Source organism: Syngnathoides biaculeatus, chromosome 6, assembly GCF_019802595.1.
Source record: "Syngnathoides biaculeatus isolate LvHL_M chromosome 6, ASM1980259v1, whole genome shotgun sequence".
NCBI classification, from domain to species: domain Eukaryota; kingdom Metazoa; phylum Chordata; class Actinopteri; order Syngnathiformes; family Syngnathidae; genus Syngnathoides; species Syngnathoides biaculeatus.
In genome coordinates this window covers 3,550,531-3,578,115 of record NC_084645.1, presented here as the reverse complement: position 1 = coordinate 3,578,115, position 27,585 = coordinate 3,550,531, and the positions used below count along the sequence as shown (strand labels likewise).

Genomic DNA, 27,585 nt, shown 5'->3' with positions numbered 1-27,585 from the left:
AGATTGCAGAAAACGGCCCGGTGACTGAGGAAGAAGAGGGAGATGCGTTCGCTTTCGCGGATTGCAGAAAAACAGAACAGCCCGGTGACTGAAGAAGAGGAAGCTAATGGATTGGCGAAAAAGTGAAACTTTGAATATGATCAAAGACAGCAAAGTTACGCTTTTGTGGCGCCATTATGGCGTGAATGAATCAACGGCGTGTTTTATAAAGAATGATGTAGTAAACAACCGTAAAACCGTTTCAATAACTTTTAAGAATGAAGTGAAATGTGTGATGATGAACCTCAAGCTGCAATGAGGGATTCAACCCCTTGAGGATGAGGGTTTTCGGCAAGCCAAGTTTGATTAGAAAAATTTCAAAAGCATGTGACAATATGGTCCAAGCTGTCGAGTTTAGCAATTGTGTTGACGGGGTTATGTCCATGTTCAGAGTGTTGGATTAAATGGATTAATACATACATAAAGTTATCTAGTATTTGCCATCTTGTTTTGCTTTTAATGCTCTTTTGGTAGGCTTATTATGCGTACATTGGCCCGCGTTTGCTTTGTTTGCTTACACTTGCTTTGTTTATCGACTCATGGTTGCTGTCACGAACGAGGCTCGGGAGCGGACCGAAAAGCACGACTCAGGTTGTGAAGAAACGGTGTGGAATATGCCTTTATTCGTTCCAGTATCAGAGATCAGTGAGTCAGTCCAAACAAGTAACAGGGTCAGAATCGGCAGGCTTACGGGGAGGGTCGGTAGACAGGCGTAGGTCACTAATCAGGAGGTCAGGAGTTCAGAAGTGCGGGAACGAGGCATCAGTGTCAACGATCTGGCGAAGGACCAGGGTCCAATTTATACACCGGAGTTCATCAGTATCACACTCACCATTGCTCTGGATTGTTGACCCCAAGTATTTGAAGTCATACACCCACGCTATCTCTTCTCCCTATAGCCTCACTCTTCCCCCTCCACCCCTCTCATTCACGCACATATATTCTGTTTTACTTCGGCTAATCTTCATTCCTCTCCTTTCCAGTGCATGTCTCCATCTTTCTAATTGTTCCTCCACCTGCTCCCTGCTTTCACTGCATATCGCAATATCATCTGCAAACATCACGGTCCAAGGGGATTCAAGTCTAACATCATCTTTCAACCTATGCATTCCCAGTGCAAACAGGAAGGGGCTCGGAGCTGATCCCTGATGCAGTCCCAACTCCACCTTAAATTCTTCTGCCACACCTACGGCACACATCCCCATTGTTCTGCTGCCCTCATACATGTCCTGTACTATTCTAATATACTTCTCTGCGACACCAGACTTACACATGCAGTACCACAGTTCCTCTCTTGGTATCTGTCATAGGCTTTCTCTAGATCCACAAAGACACAGTGTAGCTCCTTCTGATCTTCTCTGTACTTTTCGACTCGCATCCTCAAGGCAAATAATGCATCTGTGGTACTCTTTATAGGCATGAAACCATACTGTTGCTCGCAGATATTGACTTCCGTCCTGAGTCTACCCTCCACTACTCTTTCGCATAATGTCATTGTGTAGCTCATCAACTTTATTCCTCTACAGTTTCTACAGCTCTGCAAGTCATCTTTGCTCTTAGAAATGGGAACTCGCACACCTTTCCTCCATTCTTCAGGCATCTTCTCACCTGCTAGTATTCTGTTGAATAAGTTGGTCAGAAACTTCACAGCCACCTCTCCAAATTGCTTCCACCGGTATTTCATCAGGATCAACTGCCTTTCCATTTTTCATCCTTTGTAGTGCCTTTCGAACTTCCCCCTTGCTAATCATCGCCACTTCCTGGTCCTTCAGACTTGCCTCTTCTACTCATTCATTGCTTTCATTTTCTTCATTCATTAAATTCTCAAAGTATGGAAATTTCTCGAAAACAATGCACAATTTTTTCCAAAAACTTTTTCAAAAAGTCAATGGAGCGCATTATATTTCAGTTTGGATGAAAAATGAAAAATACAATCACATTGTATAGTCGTATACAGGTACATAGAGTGGTAAAAAAAAAAGGTATACATATATATTGCGAAATCATATTCAATGTCTCATCTTACACATTAATACAGTGAAGAAAATAAGTATTTGAACACCCTCCTCCATTGCAGACTCTCCAACTTGGAAATCATGCAGGGGTTTAAAATTTTCATCAGAGGTGCATGTCCTACAGTAAGAGATAATCTAAATAGAAAAATCTAGAAATCACAATGTATGATTTTTTTTAAGTATTTATTTGTGTGATACAGCTCCAAATAAGTATTTGAATTCCTGTCTATGAGCTGGAATTCGGACCCTCAAAGACCTGTTAATCAGCTTTTTAAAGTCCACCTCCACTCCTTGTATTATCCTGAATCACATGCACCTGTGTGAGGTCGTTAGCTCCATCAAGACACCTGTCCACCCCATACAAACACTGAGACTCAAACTTGTAACATGGCCAAGACCAAAGAGCTGTCTAAAGACACCAGAAACAAAATTGTACAACTCCACACAGCTGGAAAGGGCTACAGAGAAATTGCCAAGCATCTTGGTGAAAAAAGGTCTACTGTTGGAGCAATTTTAGAAAATGGAAGAAGCAAAATATGATGGTCAATCTCAATCTGAGTGGAGCCCCATTCATGATATTACCTTGTGGGGACGGTTGGATGGATGGATGGATGGATGGATGGATGGATGGATGGATGGATGGATGGACATTCTAAATTACAGTCTTACAGATAAACTTGGAACCTGTGCTCAAGATTCTTTGATAAATGATACTCTCGGAGTTTGGAAAAGTTACCCTTGTCAGAGAACGTTTTTGTTTTCTGCTTAGGCTCCTCGAAAGTCCTCTGGTTTCCCTGGGGCCTCACATTTTTAAGACCTTCAGTATTTATAATGGGCTTTTGATTCAATTCAATCATAATTTTTTTTAAAGCATTCATGGTTCAAAAGACTGCTAAACAGGTCCACTGAACAACTTCAATCATGGACAAGATGTCACGTCCCATCGGAACGGGAGTAGGACCCAAATGCAGGACTCGGACGATGCAAGGTAGGGGGGAAATGTTTATTATTTCTTTGTCAGGGGATCGGGCAGGCAGTCAGATGCAGCAGCGGTAGTTGGGACGTCGGGCGAAGAGAACAGATGAGCGGGTAGGCAGGAGTCGGTACACAGGAGAACGATCAAAGCCGGCAGAAGTATCAAAGGAGTCAGGCTTACAAGGTTGGTCGGAGAACAGGCATAAGTCGGTACACACGGGTTGTCGATCAGGGATACCGGAGCACTCGAACGGGACATGAAGCTCAACGAACTGGCGCAGACCAGTTGTCATCGGGGTCATATAAATACACAGGCAAATCAGCCTGCATGAGGCGCAGGTGTGTGCCTCCCAATCAGCGCAACCGGGCGGGCACCTGGTTTATTTATATGGGTTTAGCTGCTGATTAGGGCATCTGGTTAGCACTTCTGTCTCACAGGTATGAAGTGTTGGGTTCAAGTCTGGCCTCGTCTTTGTGAACTCTGCATGTTATTCCCATGCCTGTGTGCATTTTCCCCATGTAATCTGGTTTTCTCCCAAATTCCAAATACATGCATGCTTGGTTTATTGAAGGCTAAATTGCCCTGCCAGTGGCTGACAACCAGTTCCGGGTGTACCCAGTCATTTCATGCAGTCAGCTGGGATAGGTTGCAGCACACCCACGACCCCAGAGGGTTAAGCGGCACAGAAAATGGATGGATGGATGGATGGATGGATGGATGGATGGATGGATGAATGGATGAGCTGGTGATGAGTTCAGACTGTACTCTTCTTCTCACCAAGGATCTCACCTGAGACCCTAATGGAGTGAAGCGGAATCGAAAATGGATGGATAGGAGAAGAGTAGGTAATACTGGGTCATATAAACATCTTTAAAAGCTCAGGTCAAATTTCACACCAATCATGCTAACAAAAAGAATATACGTTAATTTCTCATGTACAATGCGCAAAATTTCCCCAAAATATTTTCTAAAAGTCAATAGAGCGCATTATATTTGATTAAAACAAACTCACGTTGTATAGTCATATACAGGTAGAAAGGGTGGTTTTTAAAAAAAGGATACATTTATATTTCAAGGTGATATTCAATGGCTTACAGTGAAGAAAATAAGTATTTGAACACCTGGCTACATTGCAAGTTCTCCCACTTAGAAATCATGGAGGGATCTGAAATTTTCATCGTGGGTGCATGTCCACTGTGAGACAGAGAATCTAAAAAGAAAAGTCCAGAAATCACAATGTATGACTTTTTTCTCAATGTATTTGTGTGATACAGCTGTGAATAAGTATTTGAACACCCATCAGCTACAATTGTGACCCTCAAAGACCTGTTAGTCCGCCTTTAAAAGTCAACCTCCACTCCATGTATTATCCTGAATCAGATGCACCTGTGTGAGGTCCTGAGCTGCATAAAGACACCTGTCCACCCCATACAACCAGTAAGACTCAAACTTGTTACATGGCCAAACCAAAGAGCTGTCCAAAGACACCAGAGACAAAACTGTACAACTCCACAGAGCTGGAAAGGGCTACGGAGAAATTGCTAAGTAGCTTGGTGAAAAAAGGTCCGCTGTTTGAGCAATCATTAGAAAATGGAAGAAGCTAAACGTGACGGTCAATCTCAATCGGAGTGAAGCCCCATGCAAGATATCACCTCGTGGGGTCTCAATGATCAGAACTAGACGAGAGGACTTGGTCAATGACCTGAAAAGAGCTGGGACTACCGTTTCCAAGGTGACTGTTGTAATACACTAAGACGTCATGGTTTGAAATCATGCATGGCACAGAAGGTTCCCCTGTTTAAACCAGCACATGTCAAGGTCTGTCTTAAATTTGCCAATGACCATTTGGATGATAGAGAGGAATCATCAAAGTTTTGTGGTCAGATGAGACCAAAATTTAACTTTTTGGTCATAATTCCACTCAACGTGTTTGGAGGAAGACAAATGATGAGTTCCATCCCAAGAACACCATTTCTACTGTGAAGCATGGGGGTGGTAGCATCAAGCTTTGGGGGTGTTTTTGTGAAATACTCCAATGAATTACAGGCTTTGTAATTAGTTAATCTCAAATATTTAAATTTTAATGATGAAGTATTTATTCTTAAAAGACTTTTTCAATTTAAATGTATTTTAATGGGTGACAGATGGTAATACTCACTGTAAAAATGCATTTACGGAGGAACCTCGGAGTTTGAACATAATTCGTTATTGTAAAATGTTCAAAGTCAGATTTCTTCAACCCCCGAAACATTTTTTTCAATTGGAAAAAATGTAAATGAGTTTAATCGATTCCTAACATCCAAATAGTAAATTCCCATTTTAAGTCCTATTCATGTAAAAATATGTCATATTAATTGTAAATATTTAAATACAGGGTGTATTTAAATGAGAACAAACGCATAAATTTAAAGCAATACACGTATATCATTTACTTTTTTGGTTGTGGTGTCATGAGGTTGGAGTGAGTTGAGAGGGAAGGTGGAAGTGAAGTCACCATCTATGATTTGACTGGCTAATTCTCCCATGGATTCTCCTTTTCTTCAATCTGTAACCTTTGCTTTGTAATGCTGGTCACTCCTTTGGCAACAGCAGTTGCCTTTTATTATATTTCTATTCATTAGGATAGTCAAAATAGTCGACTTAGCCATACAATACCGGTTAGCGAGATCCATAACACGCACCCCATTTTCATACTTAGCAATTATCTCTTTCCTTAAATCAGGGGTCTCAAACTTGCGGCCCAGGGACCGTTTGTGGCTGCCACCTTAATATGAAGTTTAATGTTCGTGCAGCCCTTGAGGTTTTATTTTTTTTTAATGAATGGCAGTTTCACATTGTAATGTGCGGAGTTGACAAACCTACGAATCACAGAGGGTATATGGCTCTCGGGGGCGTAACATTGAAAAAAGCAGAAAAACATTTTTCATTGAATTAAATTTACTGCAGTGTTGCTATGGAGTTTTATTAGTAGTTTTGCACACAATTAATTTTTGCCAGCGTCCTTGTTTATCTAATTTTGTGTTAAAAAAAAAAAAGAAATACGTTTGAGAAGACTGGATTTTTTTTTTTTTTACATTGCACACGTTCATGTGCCTCTGCAGCTTAAAGGTCCAGTGTCATCCCTATAAACATTCTAAAATAGATATTGAAATGAAAAATACATATAAAATTATTCACTTCAATGTCTACACGAAAAAATAAATATGAGCGGAAAGCGCGTCATCCATGCGCAAAGTTGCGGAAGTCTCATTTGACATCCAGGTGGTCGCCATATTGGCTGAATCTACTGTCCGTGACGTCACTCCAGACATTCACCATTGAAAACACACTGTGGCCCCTACTGTAGGACACGCCCCTTCAGACACAGAAGCTCTTTTCGAAGAAAACATCTCACAAACGAGTGAAGTGCCCAGGGCAATATTCCCTATTGTTTTTTAAAACTAATAGAAACAAACGAATCCACTTGAGGGCGGTCCTGCCATGTATGTTACTTCCTGCTTCTTCTCGAAAACAAATCCCTCGAGAGGATTGTCATGGCGGGAGTTACAAAAACCTGTATAGGTCAAAATCATGTTTTGTGGTGAAAAAATGCATGGGTCCATGTCGGCTGCCGTTTTTTCATTAATAACATACTAAAAATCATGCATTTCATGACAGTAGCACTTTAAATCCACTATGGTTCGCGCAACTTTCCTTTTTCCTTTGCTTGCGGGTAGAACCACTGTCTTTCTTTACCCCCATGGCAAAAAAATACTGGAAAAAAAAAAAAAAAAAAAAAATCGTGAGAAGCACCCTCGAATGTGCGTGCTCAAACTATGACTGCCTGCTTGGGTCAAAGTGGGTAATGGCTTGTCTCGGCACCGCCCCGTGTGCATTTAGCATCGCACGGCTTGACTCGACTACACGTTCTGCCTTGCTCGGGTGTTCAGACGCCAAAACTTGTGTCAGAGTCATTTTTATGCCCATTTTTTTGGGGAGGTCGAAAGATGATTTGTACGACCCCTGAGTCGTTATGAACGCTGAGGTTCTACTGTAGCTGAATTTCAATACAAAACGGTCGGAAAAACCAGAGCAAAATATATCGGGCCAAAAATGAGACTTACCTAAAGTTAAATTGCCATTTTATGATTTTTTTTCCCAAAACAGTACAAGTATTGTCTTTAAATGCTTTCTGGATGACAACTGAAACATGTATCAAGTCACTGCTTTAGTGGCATCTTTTCCAACCCTTTATTTTAAAGTCCAGAGCAATCCACTTTGAGAGTGAAATTGCCTCCATCAATTCTAGCGTAAAACTGCCTTCTATCAGTGATAGCAATGCCGTTGCATTAAATTTTTCCATGGTGGTAGCTGGGCTTTGATATGCGCATCAGTGTAATAAGTGTACCAGGAAATCGTGCACTGACAAAGGTCCCACATTGTTCGGATCAAAAAATTTGATTGAAGTGTATTTTTTTTTTATTAATTTGTTTATAATTCATCAGAATTCATGCATTTAAGTACTATACCCATTCTTTTACATGCTCAGAGACACAGATCCTGTCAATAAAAAAATAAGGAAACATACTTCTCACTCTCTCCCAGCCACTTAGACATGAGGTCTGAGGAGGAAACAGAGAAGAAGGTGGAGTTGTTCGCCTCAGTGGCCACAGCCTTGGCCAGGTATGACTTTCCTGTTCCTGGTGGACCAAACAGCAGGATACCCCTCCAAGGTGTCCTCTTACCTGAAAACAAACAGCTCTTGATGTTATGTAAGAAAATAATGAGGCTACCACACGAGGTTTCTCCTATTAGATAGACTAAATTGCTAAAAGTATTTGCTCATCTGCTTTGACTCACACATGATATTAACGGCTATCCAATTCCGTCCACATGGTTTAATATATTGGTCTACCCCTCTCGGCAGTCAGAGCCTTAACTCTGGAAAGGCTTTTAACAGGTTTGACAGTGAGTTTGTGGGATTTTTTGCCTATTCTTCCAGGAACCTATTTGTGAGGTCACACATTAAGAATCAGGTTGATTGGCCAAATGTATAAAAATACACAACGAATTTTTCCAGCAGTCGGTGCTGCCCTAGTACGACATTCAGAACAAAGAAGACGAATGATGAGTCCCACATTGTGTTAAGCTTGTACAGAGTGCCTCTACCCGTTCGCGGTTCCCGTTATAGACCAGTGCAATGACAATTGTGCAAAGGGAGCAGTTTAAAATGACGAATCATACGATAGTCTACAAAATATATTACTACTAATACTGATTAGACCAGCGGGGTGTGAGTGAGTGTCCTAATAATGGCACAAGGCAGAAAATAGTAGGTTCGCTGATGAAGAATTGCATGCCTAAAATGCCAGAGGGAAAAAAACTGTTCAAATGGGTGTTAGTTTTGACTTGCATTGATCTGTAGGGCTTCCCCGATGGAAGGAGCTGGAAGAGCTGGTGGCCAGGATGTGGAGGATCTGAAAGGATTCTGCCTGCCTTGAACCTAGCTCGCATTCCGTGTAAGTCTTCAATACTGGGTAGAATGGTGCTGACAATCCGTTCAGCGGTTTTGATTGTCCGTTGCAGATGCCTTTTTTGTGGCAGCCCCAAACGAGACTGTGATAAAGGTACACTGTACTGATTGGATGACATGACAAGGCCTGTCCTCACTGTCTACTCGAAATCAACCCAAAAGTGTTATATCAGTTTCACAGCAGGACCGTTGAAAGCCAGTGAACTTCATACATAAACTCTCTCATCTATGGATCTTGCGTTGTGCACTGGTGCACAGCCACCAAGTGGAACAGGGAGGGTTAATCCCCAAACCACTTGTCCAAAACCTCTTGGACTACTGAAGCATTCAGAGTAGCTTTCATCACAACTCAAGGGCTAATATTTTGGACATTTCCAACTTTGTGGGAACATTGACAGGAGATGGCCCATCCTGATATCACACGACTGTACATCAGTGCGGACATAAAGGTTCATAAAGACGTATGTATAGTTTGATTATGGAGGAACTTCACTGGCCTGACCTCAACAGTATATATTTACTGTATAAATTAAGAGAGGAGACAGAGACCCAGGGTTTCTAGTCTGGCATCATTGTTTAACCTCACAAATGTGCTTTTGGAAAAATAGTCATAAAGTCCCATAAACGCAATCCTAAACCTTGTGGATCTTCCAAGAATAGTTTCAGTTGCTACAACTGCAGAGGGTTGAACCAATGTCATATTAAGCACGTTGGCTGAAGAATGTCACTTAAATTTATATTTTGGTCAAGGCAGGTCAGCGAAACCAGGGAGCTGAATGAACGTAACGTACTGCATGTAATGTAATGTACTGCATGTAAATTCTTATGTCCACTGCTGTGAAAGTGTTTTTAATTACACACAAAGGTCTCAATTCATCAAACCAGTTTTAATATCACAGAGACAACCCAAGTAAATACAAAATACAGTTTTCAAATGACATTCAATTAATTAAGTCACAAAAAAAAAATCAAAACTATTGAGACCCTCTGTGAAAATGTAAATGCTCCCCTTGTTAAGTCACAAAATCACTGTGACTAACCACAAATTTGGACAAGGTATTTAATTTCTCAACCCACACCCAAACCTGATTACCACCAGGAGTGGCTCTGTAATTAGCATATCAAGGTTCTGGTGTGGCCTAGCCAGTCTCCAGACCTAAACCCAGTAGAAAATCTTTGGATGGAGTTGAAACTCTGTGTTTGTCAGCGACAGTCCAGAAACCTGTCTGATCGAGACAAGGCTGCTGTACCAAATATTATCATTGTGAGTGTGAATGGTTGTTTGTATCTATGTGTGGTTGGTTGGCAACCAGTATATAGTGTGTACCCTGCCTCCTGCCCGGAGGTAGCTAGGAAAGGCTCACATCACTCTCACGACCCTTATGAGGATAAGTCGCTCAGAAAATGGATGGATGGGTAGTCTTGGCTCTGAGTGCAACAGTTCCTGGGAATGTTAGCGTTGATAGGGAAGAGCACACTAACCATGTGTGACTCAAGAGACGCTAGGTGAAACAAAGAAAAGTTCCAGTCTGTGGAAAAGTGACCTGACAGTCCATGTTTGCATCCATTTAATTGACCAAGTTCTTGGGACACCTATCCCACGTTGTCTCTGTCTGCCCACTTTTAAAATCCATCCATTTTCTGAGACGTTTATCTTTACAAGGGTCATGAGAGTGCTGGAGCCTATACCAGCTATCTTCGGGCAGGAGGCAGGGTACACCCCCAACTGGTTGCCAGCCGATCGCAGGGCACAGAGAGACAAATAACCACCTGCCCTCACAACCAAATCTAAGGGCAATTTGGAGTCTCTAATTAAAGCATGTTTTGGGGATTGCCAGCCAATCACAGCACACATAGCAACAAATAACCATTCACAATCACAATAACACCTACAGGCAATTTATTTCATCGCCATTAATTTATTGTGTATGTTGTTGTTCAGTCTTCTCTCGCTGAGGATGCACAAAAGGACATTACTACCACAGTCATGAGGATTAACACTATCCGAATGAATGGACATGAGGAACCAGAACGTGTGGGAATGGTGATTAAGGACATGACAGACCTCAATGTTGCAAATGTCATTATGGGGTTGGTTCATCATGATGTTTTACCTTTGATTTAGCCTTTCGAGAAAAACTAAACTACACTTTTGAGTTTTTCCAGAAAATTAACTTGGATGGACACCAACTAAGTGCAAAGATTCAGCAGCTAAAAATAAAACTTTTTTCATAAGGGACAGGCACGGTGTGTGCTCAGAGTCTGAGATAGTCATCAAAGATGGTTTCCTAACTCTTAAAATGTGTACGTTTGAAAATGTGAGCTTGTTAGAAGTTGAAAAATATCTTAAAAGTTCAAAATGCATTTTCTGGGAAATGTAGTTTTATATTGTTGCTATGAGTGAATGAACTCTTAAGTTTTTAATAAAAACAAACTTTTAAAAACATAAGTATGTAAAAATGGAAGCTTATTAACTAAAATGTTTGAGTGTTATAGCGAACAAACAGGAGAAACCGTGATGAGGGGAGAATATGGTGTGTGACTTGCCTGTTTACTGTGCGTGGAAACAAGCAGACAGCATTATTAATCCATGCTGGTGAATCCATGATTTTTTTTTTTTTTTTTGGCTGAGCAAAAGTAGAAAGAATGAAACAAAAAATACACTTTTGAAAATAATAGATCAAATGAAGTACTTATCTAGAAGAGTCTGGGTGTGACGGCATTACGAAACAATTGCCAGTCGACATAACTTGTCGACAACTAACCATGCTTGTCTAACTTTGTCAGTGATTCTTCATCATTGGGGATAAGTTTGTATCCCTCTCCATGATTTTCTTGGGGAAATAGTCGTTCATTCCAAAAGAAGTCCCTTTGAGCTCATGACCTTTTGATTTCACAAACACGTTTTGCTGAAATTTTTCAAATGGGATGTGGTCGTTTTCTGGAAAAGGTGAGCGTGGACATAATGAATTTTTTTTTTTTCTTTTGGATAATTTTTTGGAATGACTGAGAAAATGAGATTGTCGCGGATGCTTTATGATTGAATGTCAAGCAGTGTTCCTTTCTTGATTTTATGTTTCAGTCTAAAAGTTTGTGGTTCCGCTGGCATTGAAATGTCTGAGCGAAGTGCAGTATTATACAATCTTAGCTCTTTCACCTGTGATTGTGTGAATTTCAAGCTCTTTCTGAGATCCGTGATCTCCTGGAAAAGTAAGTCAAATGTATTTGACTTTTTGTTTTCGATTGTGAGGAGGACACTAGTCTACGTCTCAGTCAAATAAAATTAATCCTTAGTAGAAGTGGAAGAATCTGCTTTTTTCCCCCCTCTCTCCAGCCGAAGCAGAGGATGGGTGTCTATGGCATTGACATAGCTGTGCAAATCTCTAGTGGCTCTGTACATGTTACTGCTACTAGCGAAGCTGACAAAGGAAAATTGAAAAAAGTGACCATTCGCTGATGAAAAAGGAAACAAAGACGTCGAAAGAGAAATGTTGCCTTGCAATAGCTGCTTTTCCAAGTCTACACATGGAGCAACGCAATGTTTTTCATCTTTGGAAATCTCGAAATCCCTTGCATTGTCACAGCATGCTCATCTCACGCCTCTTGCACGATCTCCAAATGTGTTTATGATCTGGAAGCACTTTACTATAACTTTGCAAAAAGTCTCAGGTACATGAGCATTGCTTTTCAGCACCATCTGCATAGGGAAGTGCACCTATTTTTTTCAGTGTAAATCCATAGGGGAAATGTTTATAAGCTTTCAATGGATTAAAAGAACATAACACATGCGCAACAATCTTACCTTTGCCTAGCAGCTCAGTCCAGATTGTTCAGTTTCACACTTTTCTGTTAAAAATGCAAGGTCAAGTTCCATTCAGTGTCCTCCAACAATGAGATTTCTTCACATTTTGGATTGTATGGACTCTAATTTCGCCCAAGATGAAAGGGGGAAAATAAACACAAACCAAAAACAAAAACATAAAGCTGCCTTCAACCGATGGACTTCTTCAGCTAGTAGTGTGCTGCCTTGTGTTTGGGTGGCATGGAAGCTTGTGTGGCATGTTCTTGAGGTATCTCTACAAATTTGACCGCTTTGTCGTCGCCACAGTTGCTTTACAAATGGGACACAGAATCTATTCACTGGTTAAAAATATGTATAAATGAATTATATTCCAATTCCTTGGTAAAGTTATGTTTTCTTCGTTTTTGTCTGCAAGATTTTTTTGTCGGGTTAAATCATCTGTGTCGATATTCCAGCTCGGGTTTCTCCAGCAACATTACGGATTATTCACATGCAACAAAAAGATCTTTGAATTATTATATTTTTTCATTTGTATTTACTGTTACTTCCAAATTTACACCAATTTCAAAAGAATAGCAACAAAAATGGTAGATAAAGCACAGTGTTTTTTTTAAATAGCAACAAAAAATTAAACAACAACCACGAGCAACATTTAATTATTTTTACGTAACTGGATGCATGCGGGTGACATGGTACTCCACAGGCACTGTTTGTGACTCCTGATATATATTTTATGCACTCATATTTGACTCTTCAATAATTTATTCTGTTTTAAAGGACAGCTCACGGGGGGGAAAAATACAAAAGAAAACGAGACAATTGGAAATCATAATATTACAGCATGAATACTGTAAAATATGATGATCAAGGAGTTGAAAACTCTAACTGCTTTGTGTCTTCTCCTCGACAGTGGCTTAGGTCGATGCATAATTTGTTATCCAATATTTAGCAATGTTTTCAGTTTCATTTCATTTTAAGCTCATTGCCATCGACAACAGGCAAAAGATGGACTATACCCTAAATTGGTCACCTGTTGGACACAGGCCACATATAGACATCACTGAGCAGGAACTGAACTCACATTGCATCCACCAAAGTCAAGCGAATGTACCACCAAATCAATGCATAGCTATTTAGCAATGTCAACAAAGAATGCCCATCACATATTGGGACGTATTTTTAAGATATTCATTGAACAATACCTGTAAAGAGGTGAGGGAATTTGATGGGAAGGATAACAGCCTCTTTTAGAGCTTCTTTGGCTCCCTCCAACCCAGCCACATCATTCCATCTCACATTGGGCTTCTCCATTACTATCGCACCTAGACACAGACAGAGGTCACACTTAACTAACCTGTAGGCTTGAAACGACAAATAATTTTGGTCATGTTCATAAATGGGGAAACAGGACCAACTTGTGATGGTGGTAACATATATATATATTTTTAATTAAATAGGGATGACACAATCGTAATGGAGCCTTTTGGGGTCACAAGCCAGTGCAATCTGTAAGACGGTCGGCGTAGGCAGAGTGTTGTGTCAGGTCAGTTAAAACTTTACCAAACAAATATGAGCGTAAACAAATATGAGCGTTCATCTAAAGAATTCCATAGGGGATCAGTCGTGGCCCGGATTATCAACGTCCCGACCCGGCACATTTAACCTGCACGGCATCGGTGGGAATTCAGCTACTGTGGGTCGAAGACAAATAAGAGGAAGAAGCAGAATCTAAATCATAATCAGCTTTATTGGGCAAGTGTGTAAAAACACACAATTCGTCTCTGGCAGTCGGTGCCACCCTGGTACGACATTCAGAACAAAGAACAAAGTAACAAGAACAGAGAACAAGAGACTAAAGGAACTATTCCTTATAAGACTCACAGATGTGCAAGATGTAGTCTTCTTCATTAAGAACAGACGAGATAAGAGAGTGTCAACACCCCACAGTGGCCTTACCTGTTCACAGTTCCCATTATAGACCAGTACAAGGATAATTGTGCAAAGAGACCAGTTTAAGGTGACGAATTGTGTGATAGTCGACAAACTATATTACAAATACTAAAACTGGACCAGCGGGATGTGAGGGTGTATCCCAACAATGGCACAAGGCAGAAAATAGTAGGTTCGCTGATCAAGAATTTAATGACTTGATTGCCAGAAGGAAAAAACTCGCCAAAAGCCTGCTAGTTTTGCTAGGAAAGCGAATTTGTTGGCAGAAGAAGAGGAACGGACAGAATCGACAACTAAGTGTAGGGATTAGAGCTTGATTATCTTAGATTTGAACTTCAAAGATGCTTTGACTGCAGACTGGAGTGTCTTTGAAAATTCAACAAGCAGTTTTAATGAATTCATGGATATTGTTACTGCGTATGTCAGCTTCTTTGAGGAGGTGTGTACCAAAATAACTTAACACACGTTCAATAACAACAACCCGTGGTTCACAGCCAGACTGCGGGAACTCCACCAGGCAAAAGAGGTTGCATATCATAGTTTCGAAAGGGCCCTCCACAATTGCACGAGAAACCATCGGATGAAATTAATTCACACTGCAAAGAGGGATAACATCTAGACGCTGATGACTCCAAATCAGTCTGGCACAGTTCACAATTGCTCCCCCCCCCAGGAGAAAATGATAGCGGACTAGCCCACAATAGCTTTTACTGTAGATTAGAAAAGGACACTTTGACTCAACACACCCACAACACCAAGCCGCACCTTCGTCCACTCCACAGTTTAACTTCCATGAAAGGGACGTGAGGCAGATCTTCAAACAACAATAGATCAACAAATTGCCCGGCCCAGACCTTCTGTTCCAATCCTGCCTGAAAGTCTGCACAGACCAACTTGGTCCTGTCTTCACAAAGATCTTCAATAGATCTCTAAAACAAAGTACCAGTGAAGTACCAATCTGATTCAAATGCTCCACTATCATACTGTCCCCCAAAAAAGGAGCAGTGTCAGATCTTAATGACGACAGGCCTGTTGTCTTAATATTTTTGGTCATGAAGTCTTGAATGTCTTGTGCTGGACCTACTGCATTTTGACCATCGAGCTAATAGGTCTTGATGCCGTCAACATGGGACTGCACTTCATCCTTGAACGTCCCAAATGTGAGGGAATCTATGAAAGGATCCTGTTCGTGGACTTCAGCTCTGCGTTTAACACCATCATCCCTGAACTCCTCTCCTCCAAACCTCTCCAGCTCAGCGTCTCGCCTGCTGTCTGCGGGACACCACCTCGTCCACGCACACTACAGTGCTGAAAATAAGTATTTGAACACCCTGCTGTATTGCAATTTTCTCCCACTTAAAAATCATGAAGGGGTCGGAAATTTTTATCGTAGGTGCATGTCCACTGTGAGAGAGATAATCTAAAAAGAAGAATCCAGAAATCACAAGGTATGATTTTTTTCAACAATTTATTTGTGTGATACAGATGCAAATAAGTACACCTAAGAAAACCAATGTCAATATTTGGTATAGTAGCGTTTGTATGCAATTACAGAGGTCAAACGTTTCCTGTAGTTGTTCACCGGGTTTGCACATTCTGCAGGAGGGATTTTGGCCCACTCCTCCACACAGAAATTCTCTAGATCAGACAGGTTTCTGGGCTGTCGCTGAGAAACACGGAGTTTTAGACCCCTCCAAAGATTTACTATTGGGTTTAGGTCTGGAGACTGGCTAGGCCACGGCAGAACCTTGATATGCTTCTTACGGAGCCACTCCTTGATTTTCCTGGCTGTGTGGTTCGGGTCATTGCCATGTTGAAAGACCCAGCCAGGACCTATCTTCAACGCTCTGACTGAGGGAAAGAGGTTGTTCCTCAAAATCTCACAATACATGGCAGCGGTCATGCTCTCCTTAATAGAGTACAGTCGTCCTGTCCCATGGGCAGAAAAACACCCCCAAAGCATGATGCTACCACCCCCATGCTTCACAGTTGGGATGGTGTTCTTGGGATGGAACTCATCATTCATCTTCCTCCAATTACGGTTGGGGAATTATGACCAAAACGTTCCATTTTGGTCTCATCTGACCATAAAACTTTCTCCCATGACTCCGCTCTATCATCCAAATGGTCATTGGCAAACTTAAGACAGGCCTTGATATGTGCTGGTTTAAGCAGGGGTACCTTCCGTGCCATGCATGATTTCAAACCATGATGTCTTAGTGTAATACGGACAGTAACCTTGGATATGGTGGTCCCAGCTCTTTTCAAGTCATTGACCAAGTCCTGTTGTGTGGTCCTGGGCTATTCCTCACCTTTCTCAGGATCATTGAGACCCCACGAGGTGATATCTTGCATGGGGCTCCACTCCGATTGAGATTGACCGTCATGTTTAGAGACCGTCATGATTGCTCCAACAGTGGACCTTTTTTCACCAAGCTGTTTGGCAATTTCTCCGTAGCCCTTTCCAGCTGTGTGGAGTTGTACAATTTTATCTTTGGTGTCTTTGGACAGCTCTTTGGTTTGGCCTTGTAACAAGTTTGAGTCTTACAATTGATTGTATGGGGTGGACAGGTGTCTTTATGCAACTAACGACCTCCCACAGGTGCATCTAATTCAGGATGATACATTGAGTGGAGGTGGACTTTTAAAGGCGGACTAACAGGTCTTTGAGGGTCAGAATTCTAGCTGATACACAGGTGTTCAATTACTTATTTGCAGCTGTATCACACAGTTAAAAAAAATAATACAATGTGATTTCTGGATTTTTCTTTTTTGATTATCTCTCAACGTGGACATGCATCTACGATGAAAATTTCATACCCCTTCATGATTTCTAAGAGGGAGAACTTGCAATACAGCAGGGTGTTCAAATACTTATTATTGTCACTGTATATATATATATATAGAGAGAGAGAGATATATGTATTATCTGCAAAAATTTAAACATTTCATTGTTTTCTTATGTATGGGGTCTTTGGTCTTGGCCGTGTTCCAAGTTTGAGTCTTACTGATTGTATAGGGTGGACAGGTGTCTTTATGCACCAAAACGACCTCACACAGGTGCATCTCATTCAGGATAATACATGGAGCGGAGGTGGACTTTTAAAGGTGGACTAACTATTCGAGCTGATAGACAGGTGTTCAAATACCTATTTGCAGCTTTATCACACAAATCATACATTGTGATTTCTGGATTTTTCTTTTAAGATTATCTCTCTCACAGTGGACATGCAGCTACGATGAAAATTTCAGACGCCTCCATGATTTATAAGTAGGAGAACTTGCAATGTAGCAGGCTGTTCAAATATTTATTTTCTTCACTGAATCAGCATCGGGGCCTCCACTCTTCTCACTCTACACAAACGACTGCACCTTGAAGCACCCGGCTCTCAAACTCCTGAAGTTCACAGATGACACCACATTCATTGGCCTCATCAAAGACGACGACGAGTCTGTATAACGATAGGAAGTGGTGAAACTGGAGCTTCAATGTGGCCAACACAACCTGGCATTGAACACTCAAAAGACTGTAGAAATGATTGCGGACTCCAAAAGGCATCCTTCACCTCAGCTTCCCTCACACTGTCCAACTGTCTTATGTCAACCGTCGAGACCTTCAAATTCTTGGGAATTACAGTCTCACCAGACCTGAAGTGGGAGACGAACATCAACTCCATCCTCAAAAAAGGATGTACTTCTTAGGGCTTCTGAGAAAGCACGGCTTGTCGCAAGACCTGCTGAGAATTCTACACACCGCTCATCCAATCAATACTGCGTACCTCCATCACAGTCTGGTTTGGGGATGCCACAAAAAAGGACAAACTCCAACGGCAACGGGCAAGAAAAACTGCTGAATGGATTCTCGGCACCACCCTAACCACTCTTGAAGACTTTCACGTCACTTGAACTAGGTCCAAAGCGGGCAGGATCCCTTCGGACCTCCACATACAGGTCACCAGCTCTCCAAGCTCCTACCGTCGGGAGTTATGCACATCTGATCAATGCAAATCAAAACTAGCAAGCATTTAAACCGTTTTTTCCCTCTTGCAATTAAGCAATCAAATTCTTGATTAGCAAATCTATTCTGTACCTTGCGCGGTTGTTGGGACACACCCTCACATCCTGGTGGTCCAAATCAGTATTAGTAATATCGTATTAGTAATTTATACTGTACACTATCGCAAGATTCATCACTTTAAACTGCTCTCTTTGTACAATTGTCATTGCACTGGTCTATAACGAACTGCGAACGGGTAAGGGGATTCTGTGTAAGCTTAAAGGACTACTGTCATAAAATGGATGATTTTTAGTATGTTATTAATGAAAAAAGGGCAGCCAATATGGGCCCATGCGTTTTTTCACCACAAAACAGGATTTTGACTTATACAGCTTTTTGTAACTCCCGCCATGAAAATCCTCTCGAGGGATTTGTTTTCGGGAAGAAGCAGGAAGTGATGTAAAGGACAGTGGCACCCCGTCGTGGACTCATTTGTTTCCATTAGTTTTACCTCCGGGAAGGTAGCTCGTTGTTGCTTCGTGTTAGCCAAAATGCTGGCTCATTGCATTGCTGGACATTGCTTGAACACTCGGGAAAATGGATTACCCTTCATAAGTTTGCAAGAGACCCGTTCGTTGTGAAAAATGGATTGCACAGGTGCAGAGAACGAGAGCTTCGTGGGTTCCAAATAACAGGTAGGTGTGTATACAGCTATTAAAAAATTAATAGTTTGGGGCGGACCACGTAATCAGTCTCTCATAACGTAACAAAAGATCCCCGTACAAAATATGTCGATGTGTGCGTCGGACGGCGTTGGGCTGCTGCATGGACGGCGGTGATTCTGAAGAACCCAGCCAAGAATGTCTCATTCAGCCGCGTGCGTGGATTAAAGCGCCCCGGCTCAATGGTGTTCATCGCGTACTGCGACGGCTATGAACAACCCCCAAAAAGCAGCACGGCTCGGCTCAATTATATCCCACCACGGCCACGAAAATCAACCACACAGGCTGAGGCGCCGCGTTCGGCAGTCACGGCTTCTGCGAAGGCCGCACATCGGGCTTTGCAGACAGGGGCGGCTCTCAAGAACCCAGCCGAGAATGCCTCACTCAGCCGTGTGCGCGCAGTAAAGCGCCCCGGCTCTACTGTGTTGTTCATCGCGTACTGCGGCGTCTATGAATAATCCCCTAAAGCAGCACCACTCGACTCCGTCAGAATCCACACCAGCCGGCTGCGATGAGCCACGATTGCTCATATCCGCCACGGAAGTGGATCAGACTGGGATGCAGTTTGGCCATGATTGCATATCATCTGAATATGACTCGAAACGATAGTATAATGTTGCCCTGAGTGTTCGAAACAATAGTGAAATAGTGAAAAATGGATTGCACAGCTGCAAACGACAAGAGCTTTGTTGATTCCAAATGGCACGTATGTATAGAGCTTTAAAAAAAATAATAATAATAGTTGGGGGGGACTTATTTGTCTCAGTTTATAGCATAGCTCTAGATTAATTTCGATAACTTCAATATTTACTTCACCCGGAAACTCATTTTATAAATCCCAAAATCTGTCTTGAGCTTCCCACTTTGATGAGTCATGCCTTGACTCATGTTCTGTTCTGAAGGTAAGTTTGAGCATTGCAGTCCACTGCCCGAGGGTTCTGCTTGATACGGCTGTACCGACTATCTTCCCTCGACCTGAACAAGGACAGCGTGCTTCTTGTAAGAAAGATGGCCCACCAAGAAAAAGGTGTGGGTACAAGGCTATCGAGAAGCAAGAGACGTTACGAGTAAGCTGTCAAATACCTGTAATAAATTGTCATCACATCGTTCACATTCGGACTAAAATTCAAAACCTCCTTTATGTTCATTTCAAAGTGTTAACCGAACCACTGGGCAGTGACTTTGTTATCACAGCTGCCACCGAGGCAGAGGGTTCATTCCCGATAATCAAATATGCTGGCCTTAGTATTTGCTAGTGTAGAGAATTTGGTTTAACATGCACATGACCCAGGATTTAATTAATTACTTCTAGCTTCATACCTTTTCAAAATTTAAATATAAAATTTTGAATTCAGAAAATTGCATTTCGAAAACAAACCACAATGAAGCCATGCATTCTGCTTCATTTCAAGCTTTGTTTTTCATTTAGGGTATGTAGCTGAGCTGATAACCGCTGTGGAGGCACAGTGTTGGAGAGTGCAAGTTGAAGAAGATGTGGACTTCCTGTCTTGAGATGATCGACAGAGGACCTCTGAGTGCAGCCCGTGACGAACCTGACAAGGAAGAGGCTGTTCGTGCTCATGTCACTTGTTTTCGTAACAACTGAATTATAAAGTGTAACGTCTCTGTACACTTAACAAAAATATAAACACATGAATGTATCTTGGGATCTTGTTTTTTTTATTAAGATGGAAAATTATTTCATCCAAAACACTTAATTTATTCATCATTCAACAGTTACATTTTTGCCAGAGATGTGGTGACAACACAGCATTTCCAGCACCAGGTAAGTGTTACACAAAATTAATGGAAACTAATGTTCAACAAATGTTTTTTACAAGAATTTTGTAATCCAGTGATTCCTGTGAAACAGAAAAAAAAAAAAAAAACTGGCTTAGTTTCCATAGGGTCTCCCAAAGTCCCACATTGTCTGGTGAGAAAAACCTCCCTCTAATCTTATGAACAGCACATGAAGGAAGTGGGACACGCAAATGTCGGCCTAAAAATCCATAGCACCATCTCACAAATTGTCTGTATGCTGTGTACCATTTGCATCTGAAAATAAGAAGTAATAGGAAGTCACATATTGTGTCCATTTTGGACAAAATATACGTGGATTTCATCTAAGCTTTCTGTTTCTTTGAGCAGTTAAAATAAACTTTATACAGGTGTGATATTGAGATATTTTTCACTTTTTCATTGAAATTCAAAAAAAAAAAGTCTTACTCATTGCCGACGTCATATTGGTACAGTTACTTGTAGGCTGTCTCCAGGATGTCCTCGTTTAGGCAAACAGCCTTGAAGTAATGGTGCTGGGTGATGCAGGTGGGTGTTGGATCGTGTTCCCTTTTGCTGCACACCTTTTCCTGTTCCCGTTAGCACAGAGACTCAGCCACTGTCAACATGGGCTGGCACATGCCACAAGAACACCTTAAAAAAAAAAAAAAAATCCACAAATCTTGTGACTGAATTACTGAAATATAAAATAAATAATCATTTTAAAATAAATCCCCATTAAATCATATTTTAAAATTCAGAAACAGTAATTAAATTTACCATTCCTTGTTCTGCAATCTCCCGATATCGACCAGGAAGGATTCATCGGGTCCTTGTCCTCCTCGTTGTTCGATGAGGAGACTGGTGCCAGTGAACACGTCACATAAATATGGGTTGAAACGATAGGGTAAAATGGCCCCAGTCACTTCATTCGCTTCTGAGAAATTCTCTTCCTCAAAAAGAGCTTCAGTCTCAGAAGGGGTGTCAGAAAAATCTATTGACGTAGAATAAAAACTACACCGCGCACTCTGCATCCAACAATGTTTCCACCATGGTCAACAGGCTCTGACTTCCGGTCAGGGCAAAAAGCATGGTAAACATACACGTTATGGAAAACAATGCGATAAATCTAAACACCTGGGATGTTTTGGATCCCTAGAGACATCAATATAATCTAAACATTTGCAGTATGCCCAGGAAGGTTTAGAAGACACATTAACACATACCTATGTAATAGGAGGTACACAACTTAATAATATTCCCCATGCCAAACATCTCAACTACCACGCCCTCCTCTCGTCTTAATGTAGCACGCATTTCAATTAATATATTCCACAAATGACAAGAAATTTTTAGGACACTTTGTGTTCAAGAGACTGGGAGGCCCCGTAGCTCAGTGGTTAAAGCACTGGTTTGGTAAACCAGGGGTTGTGTGTTCGTATCCCACTGGGGCCTCCACTCCCTGAGAAGGGTTGCGTCAGGAAGGGCATCCGGCGTAAAAATTGTGCCAAACATATGTATGCGTTCATCTGAGATGATACGCTGTGGCGACCCCGAAAGGGACAAGCCGAAAGGAAAACAACAACAATGTGTTCAGGAGAATGAACAATCTCGGAAATGACATTAAATCTACAATATCGCTCTCAGGTTTATAAATCAATCATCTGAGGCAATTCCGTTCATTTTGTTTATCCAAACAGGCCAACTAAACATTACAGTCATTATCCTTTTCTTCATAACTTGTGATTTTCTTTCACTTTTATTATTTTCTAGTAATAAAATACAAGAGGAAATTTTTATTGGACACCAAAATCTCTTATTTCTTTCAGTGAAATAATGTATCTGAAAGTGAAAATAAAAATACGCATTCTGAATACCATTATTTAGCAATGTAAAATTTCCAGCATTAAGCACCTCGATATCATCCATTTTAAGGACATATAAATCACTACACATTTACAACCACAAACGCTTAAAGTTAAGCAACACGTGTAATATTACATCGTATAAATGACCAGAAGCAACAGGATACATTTTTTTATTGATTACAGATAGACACAATAAGACACCAGTTACATACATGCTTGTATTGTTCCAAGAAAAAACAGATGGCATTGCAGTCTTGTTGAGCAGCCTGTGCTTGGAGAGATAGAAGCCCTCTTCTCTGAAGTGTTTAGAACAAACAACAACATATCCTGATGGCACCCATTGCTTCTTCGTCACTGCATCAATGTGGTTGATGGCATGCACCCATAATTGGCTACGATGCTTATCTGATGGTATTCTGGAATAATATAAAAAGTTCTCAAGATATCATTTCTGTAGCAATGTTGCATACATCAATCTATTAGCCCTATCCAATACCTGTTACTAGTTGCACTGGGGCTAAAAATAACACTGTGGCTGATAATAAAAAGTAGTCATTCATAAATTTCAGGATAAGTAATGTTACCTAAGTTTCAACCTCAAGCCCACGGCCTAATGAAGGTTAAACTGAAAGACACTTACCAGTGAAAAGTGACTTCCTTGCGACCACCTGCAAGGTTTTGACAGCAAACAACGCCAAAAAAGCTAAAGCTAATTCCAAAAAAATTTGATGTTATGCTTCACAATGTACAATTGTAAGGATGTCAAAGGACGTCAACTCCACAGTGAAATCATACTCAAAGCAATGTTTTGCCCTGACCGGAAGTTGAAGCCGAATTACCACGTGAAAGGGGCCTGTTCGCAGTCTAGTCTTTATTCTACATCATTGGAAATATCTGAAAATCACTCTTGTTCATCTACCATTGTATTTGGCAGAGCATGTTTTCAATAGCGACTGCCCTAGTGTGATGCCTGCACATGATGTCACAAACAATATAGCCGCCACTGAGATGTCAAGTCATAGTTTCGCAACTTTGTGCTTTTATAAAACGCTCCAAGTTAACTTTTTACAACTCGTTTGACCATCAAAGTGATTAATATTATATGTAGTTTGGAAAACTATACCTATTTTAAAATAAGTACAATGTGATAAGTGCCTATGCCCTAGAGGTTGGATGTGACATCGAGTTGAAAGAGGAATTGTGGAAGGATTTGTATGAAGTAGTTCTGAGCGTCCTAGATACAGAAAGAGTTGTGATTGGTGCAGATTATAACAGATATTGTGGTGGAGGAAACAGGGGATGAAGTGATTGGTAAGTATGGCACCCAGGAAAGGAACTTTGAGGTACAGATGGTGGTGGACTTCGGAAAAAGGATGGAAATTGCAGTAGTGAACATTTTTTTCCAGAATAGGCAAGAAGATAGGGTGACCTACAAGAAAGGAGGTAGAAGCACCCAGGTGGATTCCATTTTGTGCAGACGATTTCATCTGAAGGAGGTTACTGACTTTAAGATCGTGGTAGGGGAGAGTGAAGCTCGACAGCATAGGATGGTGGTGTGTAGGATGACTCTTGTAGTGGGGAGGTTAAGAAGACAAAGGTAGAAAAGAGACCCATGTGGTAGAAACTGAGAAAGGAAGAATGTTGTGCAGGCATTCGGAAAGAGATGAGACAGGCTCTCGATAGATAGAAGGAGCTCCCAGAAGACTGAACTAATACAGCAACCTGGACCAAGCCACGTACAACCAACCGCAGAGAGGAAGATCCAGGCGCGTAGACCATTGATCAAATGGCCAAAGGCCTGCACTTTTTGTGGAAGAAGGTCAACATAGATCTCTGCAGCATTTTGGAAGGGATCAGAGGCACCAGAACAAAGAAGCTGTACGCATGGGGTGGAACAATTTGAAGTAGTGGAAAGCAAACAGGCTGTCCCAGCTAAACCTCCAATAGTCCAGAAGGCAGAAAGAGATAGATCACCTGATCAAGAAGAGGAGGCAACTGAAGAAGTTGTGGAGGAAGACCAAAGAGGAGAAGAGGGAGAGCATAAACCTGTTGCAGAAGGAAATCCAGGATAGGCTTGTAGCACGGAGGAGAACTGAAAACCTTCGGAATAAAACCTAGAAGGAAAGAGCATGCAAGATCACGCTTCGATAAAGATCCCTTCAGATTTGCGAAGAGTCTCTTTGCAAAAGGAGAAAAGCGGAAGTCTCTCTGTGACAAAAGCCATCCTGGAAGAACACCTGAAAAATTCCTGCACAGATTACCACTGTTATGACGAAGTTATGCTCTGTAGGAATAATTGCGATCATAATTATCATACATCTGCTTCCAATAAAGAAATGCTTTGCTCTGCTCTAGATAACGTCGCAGCCTCCTAGCAGGAGATAGCAAGAACAAAAACGTGTAATCATCAGAACTGTTAGAACTGCTGCCTGTTAAAGAAATGATGACCACACATGTATTCAGCAATCTTCCACACATGCACACTTTGTTTCCAACTGTTTTGCTTGCCGTCTGCTTTTTGGAACATCCATGTAAATAAGAGGCGTCTTAAAACTAAATAAATAGAGGTGCTGAGGAGAGGATAATCAGAGAGTGCATTGGTGAATTGTATGAGACAGTTCCTCTCCTCTCTCCTTGCGAGACCTGAACTGGTGTCTTTGCTTCCTTTTTTGTTCTGTTTAATGAATGTCTGATTGGTAAACCTGACATGCTCCCACCAGATATGCCTCCAAACGATCCACCACAGCACGAGCTGGACATCAGTCCGCCCAGGTGGGGTGAGGTAATCCATATTCTGCGCAGAGCAACGGCTGCATCATCTCCTGGTCCCAATGGAGTTCCACATAGGGTCAACAAAAACACAAGATGTCCTTCAATTCCTCTGGAAGCTGATGAGGGTCATGTGGCAGAAGAGGGCGACCCCAACTGCCTGGCGTAGAGCTGGAGGAATTCTTATCCCAAAGGAGAAGTACTCATTAAAGATTGGGCAGTTCAAACAGATCAGCCTCCTAAATGTCAAAGTGAAACGTTTCTTCAGCGTGCTTGCTCATAGACTAGCAGAATACCTGCGAGGTAACAACCTGATTGACATCAATCCAGAAAGCAGGAATACCTGGCTTCTCCGGATGCATAGAACACACGAGCATCATCTGGCATCAGATCCAAGTCACCAAAAAAAAGGGTTAAGATCTTCATGTGGTGTTCCTGGACTGAGCAAACGCTTTTGGCCCAGTCCCTCATAATGTTCTGTGGACAGCGCTTGACTATTTCAAGATCCCAGCGGCACTAACAACCTTGGTTAGGGCCTACTTCAAGGATATCCAGCTCTGTGTTACAACAGCAGGGTACAACACTGCATGGCAGCACCTGGACGTGGGAATCATGGCTGGGTGTGGCATCTCCCTGCTACTATTCACCCTAGCCATGGAGATCATCCTGCGAGCCTCTGTGTGGTTGGTGGGCAAGGAATAAGACCTGGGGTAAGGCTGCCTATAATCAGAGTTTACATGGATGACCTCGCCATACTTACCACAACCAAGGCCTGTACTGCATAATTGTTAAAAAAGCTCCAGAAAAACATCGAGCTGGCTCGCATGAAGATCAAGCCGAGTAAATCTAGAAGCATTTCCATCGTCAAGAGAAAACTGTCAAACCACTGCTTACACTTTGGTGAGGAACCAATTCCAACTGTCTCTGACAAGCCTGTGAAGAGCTTGGGCCGGTGGTACGATGCCTCTCTTAAGGACAAAGACCAAGAAGAGCAGCTCAGAAAGGAGGTGGCCAGTGGCATGGAAAGAATAGACAGAACCCTGCTTCCTGGGAAGTTGAAGCTCTGGTGCTCGCAGTATGGGTGACTTCCTCAACTCTTTTTGCCACTAACCCTCACTGAGATCCCACTCTCAAAGGGTAGAAAAGCTGGAGAAACCGATCACCTTATTTGTGAGGAAGTGGCTTGGCCTTCCCAGATGCCTCAGCAGCATTGGGCTCTATGGTAAATGGATTTTACACTTGCTCATATCGAGCCTAGCAGAGGAGTACGCCAAACTAAGACTGGAAATGATGCTATTGGATTCCAACGATCTCTTGGTAGCCCAGACTGCCCCAATTCTGTTGACTGGGAGGAAGTGGACACTGCTGGCCCCAACTGAACAGGCAAAGGCAGCACTCAGACACAAAGATATCGTTGCCGACTGCAGGAGGGGAGGAGTGGCTTTGTGCTCGGGGCCAGTAGACCAGTGTGGAGCAAGGCCACTACTGCTGACGGGCGCACGCTGGTGGTCGAGCAGGTACATCGAGAAGAGGAAGCACAAAGGTGCACCCAAGCTGTGTCGCAGGAGAAGCAAGGGCAGTGGTTGGCCTGGGAAGGAGTGGAGACAAGGTAGATCACCTGAAAAGAGCTTTGGGGGATGGAGGCATTCAGGGCAAGCTTTACCGTGAGAGCTATGTATGATGTGTCTTCCCCTCCCTAAACCAGTGGTATGCCAAAGATCCCAAGTGCTTGTTATGCCCAAGTCCTGCAACTATGAAGCACATCCTGGTTGGTTGCAAGACCAGCCTTCCTCAAGGCCGTTACACCTGGCGGCACAACCAAGTGCTGAAGTGATTTACTCCTGCTCTGGAGAACCAGCGGATGAGGGTGAATGCCCTCCCACCCTTGTCAGCCAACTGGCAACCAAGGCTGATTGTTCGGGAGGGGGAGAGCCATACCAGCCACACCAACAAGCTACCAGACAATGGACAGCTGCGCAGTGCACGAGACTGGAAGCTGCTGGCAGACCTGGACAAGAAGTTCTGCTTTCCATCTGAGATTGCAACGACCACCCTACGACCAGATCTAGTGCTTTGGTCTGCCTCTCTCAAGTTTGTCTACATCATCGAGCTCATAGTGCCCTGGGAGGGGGCAGTCGAGCAGGCATATCAGCAGAAGA

General features: G+C 42.1%; 1 protein-coding gene across 7 annotated transcripts in view; it reads right to left on the bottom strand.

Moving 5' to 3' along the window:
- vps4a (vacuolar protein sorting 4 homolog A) overlaps nucleotides 1-27,585 on the bottom strand; it is a 160,112-nt gene that overhangs the window by 114,218 nt on the left and 18,309 nt on the right. For 5 of the 7 annotated variants that reach the window (XM_061822384.1, XM_061822387.1, XM_061822385.1 and 2 more), the window contains 2 exons: nucleotides 13,547-13,666; nucleotides 7,598-7,754 (listed from right to left, as the gene is read on the bottom strand). In XM_061822384.1, the coding sequence (XP_061678368.1) occupies nucleotides 7,598-7,754; nucleotides 13,547-13,666 (277 nt within the window). Of the gene's footprint in view, nucleotides 1-7,597; nucleotides 7,755-13,546; nucleotides 13,667-21,239; nucleotides 21,444-21,569; nucleotides 23,074-27,585 lie in introns of all 7 variants that reach the window. The other 2 variants (XM_061822390.1, XM_061822389.1) reach the window with 2 other exon arrangements.